This window comes from Zootoca vivipara, chromosome 15, assembly GCF_963506605.1.
Source record: "Zootoca vivipara chromosome 15, rZooViv1.1, whole genome shotgun sequence".
NCBI classification, from domain to species: Eukaryota; Metazoa; Chordata; class Lepidosauria; order Squamata; family Lacertidae; genus Zootoca; species Zootoca vivipara.
In genome coordinates this window covers 14095633-14105436 of record NC_083290.1, presented here as the reverse complement: position 1 = coordinate 14105436, position 9804 = coordinate 14095633, and the positions used below count along the sequence as shown (strand labels likewise).

The 9804-nt window shown below is 46.1% G+C and overlaps 1 protein-coding gene across 1 annotated transcript; it reads left to right on the top strand.

Moving 5' to 3' along the window:
- Positions 1-2294: 2294 nt before the first annotated feature.
- LOC118097254 (10 kDa heat shock protein, mitochondrial-like) lies at positions 2295-3505 on the top strand. The gene is made up of 2 exons (XM_060268579.1): positions 2295-2305; positions 3217-3505. Exons 1-2 carry the CDS (start codon positions 2295-2297, stop codon positions 3503-3505), a joined length of 300 nt encoding a protein of 99 aa, XP_060124562.1.
- The last annotated feature ends 6299 nt before the right edge of the window (positions 3506-9804 follow it).

The window sequence follows — 9804 nt, the reverse complement described above, 5'->3', positions numbered from 1 at the left end:
CCCACCAATGTTCTTTTTGAAATATCAAATCCTTTCCTTTCTTTTCCTTCCTTCTCCTTCCTTCCTGTCTTAAAACCCTATCTCTTTTTGGCCTGTCTCTTGGGGTATAATCCAGCACAGCTTGGAGAGGCTCTTTCCATGGTTTTCTAAGGGCTGGCAATGTGTGGGGTGGGGTGGAGTTTCCTGCCCCCCAAGTCTCCAGTTAGGGGGTGAGTGCAACAGGAAGTTGCAGCTGGGGAGCCCAATAATGACCCTTTTCCACCTGCCTCTGTTGTTCCCTCTATAAACACAACCCCTTGCCACATTTAGGCTGGGGGGGGGGAGAAGCCCTCTAAAAGGACAAACAGAAGGCTTTTTTCAAGCTTAATTGTTCATTTTGGGGAATGTATCTTCCTGAAGGGAAGCCTCTTGCCTCCCCTGCTGCAGATCTCCAGGAAGATTTTTATTATTATTATTTTAAAAAGTTAAAACATCGAAAAAGAAAGAACATTTTTTTGTTGCTGCCGAATTGCTGGCAGGGAGCATGGAGTGGAATAAATGTCTGTGTTGGCAGCCCAGAACAGTTTATCCAGTTTGCCAATCAGCTCATGGGCTTAAAGATTTTGGTGTGCTTGCATCCTGCACTGCTTTATTTAACAGGGAGTTAAACTAGATGATATCTGAACTCCCACTCTGTGATTCCACAGCTGGCCCGGGAAGACTTGTGCCTAACACACACACACACACACACACACACACACACACACACACACACACAATTTCATAAAATTTATACACCAGTTGTTTGGGGGGAAAGACCCTCTACGTGGTTTGCAGAAAAGCTAACACAATAAAACCACCCACAAAGAAAAATTAACAACAATCATTTAAGGCTTATGAAAGATTTAAAATAACAATAGACTAAAAACAAATAAAAACTCGCACCAACCATTTGGACAGGCTTGCCTAAACAGAAATGTTCTCAGCAGGCACTGGCAGAAGTACAATGAAGGATCCTGACTGATCTCAATAGGCAGGGAGTTCCAAAGTGTCGGTGCTGCCACACTAAAAGATTGAGCTCCTATATGAGCCATCTTCTCTAACACACAGGTCATTGCCCCTTTCTGGGTAACTTTATTTGCTGGTTCCCCGTTTGAGTGACGCCCCACCTGGGTGTGAATTGCAGCGATGTGGGCGAGACGCCACAGCTCTTGGCTTCCCTCTCTGCAGGAAAGGAAAGGAAAATTAATTACCGGCTGTTAGCATTTGGATCCAGCTCCTTGTTTTCGCCACGCAGTGTTTACGGGTAGCCCTCCAAAACAACATGAGCCAGGTGCTTGGAAATGGAAATGGAAGTTTTAGCGCAGAAGGAGCTGGCAAGGGGGGAGAGGGAAGGATCCCAAACCCATGTGAATCATACAGGACAAAGCCCTGTTTACTAATTGCCACCTTCCCCATCACTTGTGAGATTTAATATGGTGGAGGTGGATAACCATCATTCAGGAAAAATGCAGGGCCTCCAAGCTACGCTTTTGCTGTTGTTGATTTGATTTATTATAGATAGATCAGATATAGATAGATAGATAGATAGATAGATGATAGATAGATAGATAGATAGATAGATAGATAGATAGATAGATAGATAGATAATTTATTGTCATTGTACATAGTACAACGAAATTGAATGCCATCCCATAAAAACAAAAACACAGTTACAACCACACACACATATACATACACTCCCCAAGATCATATTATTTAGTTACAGCATTTAAGATGGTTATAGCTCTTGGATAAAAAACTGTTTTTTAATCTATTTGTTCTTGATTTAATTGTTCTGTATCTCTTGCCCGAAGGCAATGGTACAAAAAGACTATATCCAGGATGAGATGAACCCTGCAAAATATTATTTGCTTTTTTTAAGGCAACGGGAACTGTATAGTTCTTCCTGAGATGGGAGGGGATGACCTATAATCTTTCGGGCTGTGGTTACGTGGATTTGTAACTGGCTGACTGACCGAAACCAAAGGGTGCTCATCAATGGCTCCTCCTCATCCTGGAGAGTAGTGACTAGTGGGGTGCCACAGGGGTCAGTCTTGGGCCCAGTCTTATTCAACATCTTTATCAATGACTTGGATGATGGGCTTGAGGGCATCCTGAGCAAGTCTGCAGATGACACCAAATTGGGAGGGGTGGCTAATACCCCAGAGGACAGGATCACACATCAAAATGACCTTAACAGATTAGACAACTGGGCCAAAGCAAACAAGATGAATTTTAACAAGGAGAAATGTAAAGTATTACACTTGTGTGTGATGTCGCGCCCGTGAGCATTGTGCCTTCTTCCCTAAGCTGGGCAGAAGCTTCCTGGGCTTTGGGAAGGAGGCACCAGGCCTCTGAGACGCTGCTGGAGCACTGCTGTCTCCATCCTAAAGCTAGGTGGGCTTTGGGAAGGTGGTAGGAGGGCTCTGGGAACTGCCAGGGAAACATTTAGGCAACTAATCTAGTCCTCCTACCTAGTCCAATGACCGCAAGCCACTGTTAGGCTGAGGGGCAGTGACTGGCCCCCAGGGTCAGCCAGTGAACTTCATGGCCAAGTGAGGATTTGAACACTGGTCTCCCAGGTCCGATTCCAACCACTCCACCAAACTGTCTCACACCGGTTCGGAATCGTTGGAGTGGAATTTGGAACCATGTGGGCTCCGAGGTGGCTGGTGCCCATTAGTTTTGGTAGGGTAGAAGGAAGGGAGACCAACAGCAGGGGGAGCCAGAGGCAACTAATTCTAGTTTTGTCCTCCTCCTCCTCTTCAGTTATACAAGCGCAACACTGAGACTAAGGACTATGGTCTTTTCATCACCAGGCAAGGACCTTTTAATTCACCCGGGTTTCCTAATTATATTTCGGTTCCAGGCTGTTTATGCAGTCTGTGCTTTTAAAAAAACTATGTTGTTGCTGTTTATTTTAACAGCGATACTTTGCATTTTTAGTTTTTCATGTAAATCACCCAGGGAATATTTATTGATGGTCAGATTTATGAATTTAATATTGACTGGTGCTAAAACCACACCTCAATTTTTATTTTTATTTTGTTTTTAAATTTCCAGTGGTAAAGAAGGACAGAAGCTTACTCTGTGGGTTCCTCCTCTCTAAATATTGATTGAATGATTGAGCGGATTGATTACATTCCTATCCCACCTTTCCTCCCAAAGACGCTGACACTGTGGGTTCAAAAATAGAATCAAACAGGGCGTAAATCCATGTCAGGAGTTTTATCCCCTCTTTGGCCATGTTCTGGCTGAAAGCTGTGCACCTAAGTCTGTAACCAGAGGGAGCATTATGACCTCAGAAAAATTCCAAGCAGAAGTTCAACAAGCCACTATTTTGGCAACTGGCTCTAAAGGCAAGGATGGAGACCCTTGTCCTCTTAGCGTAAAAGTTCTCCTACCTGAGTACGTTGGAACAAAGGACAACAAGGACTATTTCATATTTAGAGATGGTGATATGCTTGGAAAATGCAAAAACTGAGCAGATCCCCTAGCTGCATCATTGTGAAGTTTTCATTTGGCAAAGAGTGATCCAATGGTTTTGTTCCATCATATAAATAATTTCTTTGTTCTCTAATAAATACAAAGTCTCCCAAATTACCATGTACCACCGTGACTTCAAAATAAAATATTGTGTATTAAAAGAAGAAGAGGAAGGGAGAGGAAGGAGCATCTTTGGTTTCTGTTGTTTTTAAAATGAGAAATGTTGGTTAGTTAACTGCTACCCAAACTCTGCTTTCTCACCCTGCTCTTATCAATGTGATTTTGCACAGATGTCCCTTGCAAACCTTAAACCCCTTTCCAATAAATCTCTTCGCCCTCCTCTCCTTTCCAAAACAATACCAATATTAATAATACGTACTAATAAACACAATGACATAAGATGAGCCCGGCAGGATCAGGCCAGTGGCCCATCTAGTCCAGCATCCTGTCCTCACGTTGACCACCCAGATGCCTGTAGGAAACTCACAAGCAGGATTCGAGCACATGAACACTTTCTCTTCCTGTGGTTTCCAGCAACTGGTATTTGGAAGAATTCCTGCCTTTAGCTGCAGAGGCGGGGCATAGCCACCCGGGCTAGTAGCAACTGACAGCCCTCTCCTCCAATAATTTCTCCAATCTTCTTTTAAAGCCATCTAGCCATCTAGGCTGGTGGCCATCACTCCCTCCTGTGGAAGGAAGTTCCACAGTTTAACTATGTGCGAAGAAGTCTCTTTTTTTAATCTATCCTGAATCTTCCAACATTCAGCTTCCACAAGTTCTTGCCTTATGAGAGGGAAAGAGGGACGATTGCCAATTTTTAAAGAACATTTTTGTCACATGTATATCGTTTTCTTTATTTCCAATATATAACAATTACAAAAAGAGAGAGGAGAACTAAACAAAAACAAAATCCCAACTCACCCTATTGCAGGACGGATCAATCTAGTTAAGTTTGCCAAAGTCCGATCTGTGACTTCGGTAGTTGCTACTCTTCAGGGTTATCAGTACAGTATTTTATAAAAGGTTGCCATATTTCAACAAAATTGTCTACATCATTTGTCTTATTCAATGCATGTAATGTCTTTGTTAATTTTTGTGATAGACCATACATTCTGTTTCCAATGAGAGATGCACCGATGTTCCAATCCTTTCCATTTTTATGCTACATCTGTTTGCCGCTCTGAGCTCTTTGGAAAGGAAGGGTGGGATATAAATTCAAAATTAAAAAATGCTAATTTAAGAAAACAAACCTTGCAACCACTTGAAAGAGAGGAAGCAGCCAGTCGCCAGTGACATTCACCTGCCCCGTGAATGTTTTTGTGCATAAATTTAGTGGCTGAATCTCCTGGGGAGCAAAACCAAACCAATGGCACCCCCCCCAATACAGACATTTCCAAATTTGAAGTATGTGCATCACTCGCTTTCAAATTGCATGCAAGGTCTCAAATATGCAAGCCATTAAAAAAAAGAGAGGAGAGAGAGAGAGAGAAGCTAAAGCTCAGAGTAGGCTCATGAATTTTTCATTGTCAGAGGAAAGAAAGGGCAGCTGAAATTGGCTAGGTGGGCCTCACACTGTTATCTTGCATGGCTGCTGCGACAGTACGAGGATTGCCAGACCTCCAGGTCTTGCCTAAAGACGTCTCCAGGTTTCCTGGCTTCCAGCTGCTGTGCCTTCTGGCGACATCCAGAATGCACAGCATTGGTTACCCCCCCCTACCGTAGTAGAACAGCATATGCCCCTTGTCAAAAAAAAAAAAGACAGTGTGGTGCAGCTGGTAGAGTTTTGGACTAAGACCCGGAAGACCAGGGTTCGAATCCCCACACAGCCAGGAAGCTCACTGAATGACCTGAAGCCAGTCACTGCCTCTCAGCCCAACCTACCTCACAGGGTTGTTGTGAGCATAAAACGGCATGGAGGAGCACCATAAATGCAACAAATATTTTCCCTTTCCTTGCCAGTTTCGCTCCCCTCTCCAGCTTCTCCGTCAGCCTCTTGTCTTGGGCTGAACCTTTGCGTGTCGAGGTCACCGGGTTTCCCCCCAATAAATTCACACACACACATTAATTAAGTATAAGGTTTTTGGCATTATTTTGGCCACAACTTTATTAAATTACAATCAAATGTGAGTGGTTGCTTAGGCATTGGTTAACCCATCTGTTCCCTGCCCTGGGACAGATTCTGCACTGACTTCCTCTAGGCATTTTGTGGAAGTCAGTAGGTAAACATTCCCTGAGGGAGGACGGAGCCGGGTACCCCAGGCCCTTCTTTTGTCCTCCCTCGAATGTTCCCCGAGGCTCAATTTGCTCTGTGTTAGGCCCAAACCCCACCCGGGGTACTGACGAGAGCCGTTCGAGCCCCAGGATTCCTTTAACGGAATACCTCTATAAGCAGCTGCAATTTAGCGTAACTTTCCAGCCTTTCCATACTCCTCTTACCAGCCAATTTTAACCAAAGCCTAACCGCCAACCTTACAAGTTGCGACGATTTGCTATGCAGTAGGCAAAAACCAAATGGCAACGTCCAATCAGCCAGATGGCAACATTCCTACCGAGGCCCCTGTCCCAAGGCAGGCGACCCCATGAGAGGCACAGCAATGTCAATTTGCAAGACACCCTTAAAAAAGGAGGTGGGCGGGCGGGAGATCCGAAGCGCTTGGCAAAAGCGAAACCAATATAGGCACACAGTGGGTTTATATAGGCTAGGGGCCGACCCTTACTCTAACTTGCCGCAAGCTTTTCTTCCCATCTTGCCTAATCTGCCTAGCAACCCAGGGTCATCCTGATTCCCCTCCCGGAACGCGTGCTCTCCATGATTGGAGAACCTGTTTTCTGAATCATCCTATAAAAATACATTTCTTTGGTGGTTAGCAACAGGAAACCTCCAAGTCCTCGTATGCCACAATAAATGTACAGTGGTACTTCGACATACGAATGCCTCAATTTCCGAAGGTTTCGACTTACAAAGTCGGCAAACCTGGAGGTCTTTTTGCCGCGCAAGCATTCTGCACCTGCGCAGAAGCGGCGCGCATGGTCTGCGCATGTGCAAAGCACAAAACCGTGCTTCGCGCATGCGCACAATGGACGCTACGACAACCGAAGGCTTCGACTTACGAAGAGCGCCGTGGAACGGATCGCTTTCGTAAGTCGAGGCACACTGTATTTGTCTTCAAGGTGCCACATGGCACACACACAATTTCCTACCTCTCTGTGTGTATATCTCCTCCTTTGTCTTTCAACACACATCATCCCCACTCCTATCCAGGAAGAACACAGATACCTTTTGGGCACACAGATGTTTATTTTTGGTTTCTGTTAGTGTCATGGGCAGAGATCTCTCCTGGCAGCTCCAGGGGGAAATCTCAGAAATGCATCGTTAGAGCTGACAAGTGTAGCAGTGTGTGTGTGTGTGTGTGTGTGTGTTGTGGAAGGTGGGGTGGAGAGTTTTTTTTTTTGCAAAACTAGCATCATCTTAGCACAAATATTTGAGGGCCAGGTTGTTCCAGCTCTACCGCTGATGGCAGATTTGAATGACTGCTGTGACACAGTGGAGACCCGTGGCCTTTAAAATGGTGTTGGGCTCCAACTCCCATGAGCCTCTGCCATAATGTTCAATGGTCAGGTATGATGGGAGTTGATGTCCAGAAAATATCAGGAGGGTCACAGCTTCCTCATCCTTGCTTTTAAAAAGAAAATGGTCAGGTTTCTAGTCCTTATGCTTGAAGGTTGGTATACAATGGCTATTGTTATTTTAGAAGCCAGAAGATTCCAACTCCCAGCAGCCTCAGCCAGCATGGCCAATCATCAGGGGTGATGAGAGTCGGAATCCAACTACACCTGGAAGGCCACAGCTTCCTCATCCTTGCTTTTAAAAGGAAAACATCAAGTTTCTAGTCCTTGTGCTTGAAAGCAGGTACACAATGCCTATTGTTATTTAAGAAGCCGGAAGATATCAATTCAGCCAGCATCGCCAATTGTCATCAGGGGGTTGGAGTCCAGAAATATCTGGAGGACCATAGATCCTCCAATTTGGCCTGCATGAGCTTTTTTTTCATCACCCATCAAAATTGTTGTGAGCAATCTTTTGGGAAATTATAGATAAAAATACCCCCATGGGCAGGCATCTGCTGGGGGGGGGGGAACAGAACCTCAATTAATTGAGTACTTTCAATGCTTTTCAATAATTTTTGTGGCTCTGGGGGGGGGGCAGCTACCCTCCTGTCCCCCCGGCTATGCCCATGTGCTTTACCACTGAGCTACAGCCGGTCGCTTCACTTCCTAAGTCCTGCAAGCAAGCATCCAGCTGCTAGTTGTAGTTTTCTGTGAAGTCCACAGTCTTTTAAAGGGTCTTTTGCAATGCAAGTTTAATAATAATAATAAATAATTTATTATTTATACCCCGCCCATCTGGCTGAGTCTCCCCAGCCACTCTGGGCGGCTCCCAATTGAATATTAAAACAATACAGCATTAAATATTAAAAAGCTTCCCTAAACAGGGCTGCCTTCAGATGTCTTTTAAAATTAGGATAGCTGCTTATTTCCTTGACATCTGATGGAAGGGCGGGTGCTGCTACCGAGAAGGCCCTCTGTCTGGTTCCCCGTAACCTCACTTCTCGCAATGAGGGAACCGCCAGAAGGCCCTCGGCGCTGGATCTCAGTGTCCGAGCTGAACGGGGGGGGGGGAAGACTCTCCTTCAGGTATACAGGACCAAGGCCGTTTAGGGCTTTAAAGGTCAACACCAACACTTTGAATTGTGCTCGGAAACGTACTGGGAGCCAATGTAGATCTTTCAAGACCAGTGTTATGTGGTCCCGGCAGCAGCTCCCAGTCACCAGTCTAGCTGCCGTATTCTGGATTAGTTTCCGCGTCACCTTCAAAGGTAGCCCCACGTAGAGCGCATTGAAGTAATCCAAGCGGGAGGTAACTTCTTTTGTAAGAGAGGTTTCTTGATGAAGTCCTCAAAGCAGTAAGGAATCAAGCTCTCAAGAAAGGCAATCGTCCTGAAACACATTGGGTGTATCTGCAGTAAGGCACCTTGGAGACACCTTTGTTTTCCTCGTCCAGTGGTGACTGGAAGAAGCTCTCCGAGGTTTCAGACAAGCAGCCTCCCCCAGCCCTGCCTGGAGATTCCACTGAGGATCGGGACCTGCTGCATGAAAAGCCCTGGCCAAAGCAAGATTCTGGCCATTATTCTGAATAAAGGGCTGACTTAGAGAAGCATAGTAAACTGCCTTCTACTGACCATTTGTCCATCCAGTTCAGTATCGGCGACAGGCGTCTCTCTCAGCCACACCTGGAGATGTTAGGGATTGTACCTGTGTCCAAAAGGAGACCAAAATGATCACGGGGGTGGAACAACTCCCCTGTGAAGAAGGCCGCAGCATTTGGGATTTTTTTAGTTCAGAGCAGAGGATTTCAACCATCTCCCTTGACCAGCCACATTCTTTCTGCAGCACCCCAATGGGGCTCAGGAGCCCAGTTTTGTCACCCCTTGCCTGCAGAGCCGGCAGCCCTTCACCCCCTTTCAAACACCTTCCCTTGGGGAGTGTTCCCTCAGCTTCTTCTCCCCTCTCCTTGGGTGTCCTCCAGGCAGCTGCAAATGCCACTCCTGGTCTTTGAGTTGCCCCCTCTGTTCCAAAGACAGGTGCCTCCTCACACTGCCCCACAGGGGCCTGGGAAGCACCCCCTGGCCAATCCTAGAGGCACCATTCACCTGCGGAGCTGCTGCAACAAACAGCTGTGCAAGCCTTTGGGAGGCAGAGATGCAAGAGGGCATCAGAGGAGGGAGGGAAGGAAAGAGGAACAGAGGCCAGTGTTTCCCACGGCACCCCTGTTTATCATTCAAGGCACTCCAGGGTGCCATGGCACACTGCTTGAAAACCACTGGTTTAGAGAAACAGTGAGCAAGAGGTGACATTAGAACAGGCATCCCCAAACTTCGCCCCCCCCAGATGTTTTGGACTACAATTCCCATCTTCCCCAACCACTGGTCCTGTTAGCTAGGGATCATGGGAGTTGTAGGCCAAAACATCTGGAGGGCTGAAGTTTGGGGATGCCTGCATTAGAAGGTCATAAAATAATGCATGGCATGGGGAAAGTGGTTGGAGGAAAGTATTTCTTCTTCTCTCGCAACACTAGAACATGCGGACATCCAATGAAGCCGGATGTTGGAACATTCAGAACAGGTAAAGGAGTCCTTCTTCGCTCAGTGCACAGTTAAACCATGGAACTCCCTCCCACAGGAGGCAGTGATAGCCACCAACCTAGAAGGCTTTGAAAGAAGACTGGACAAATTCATG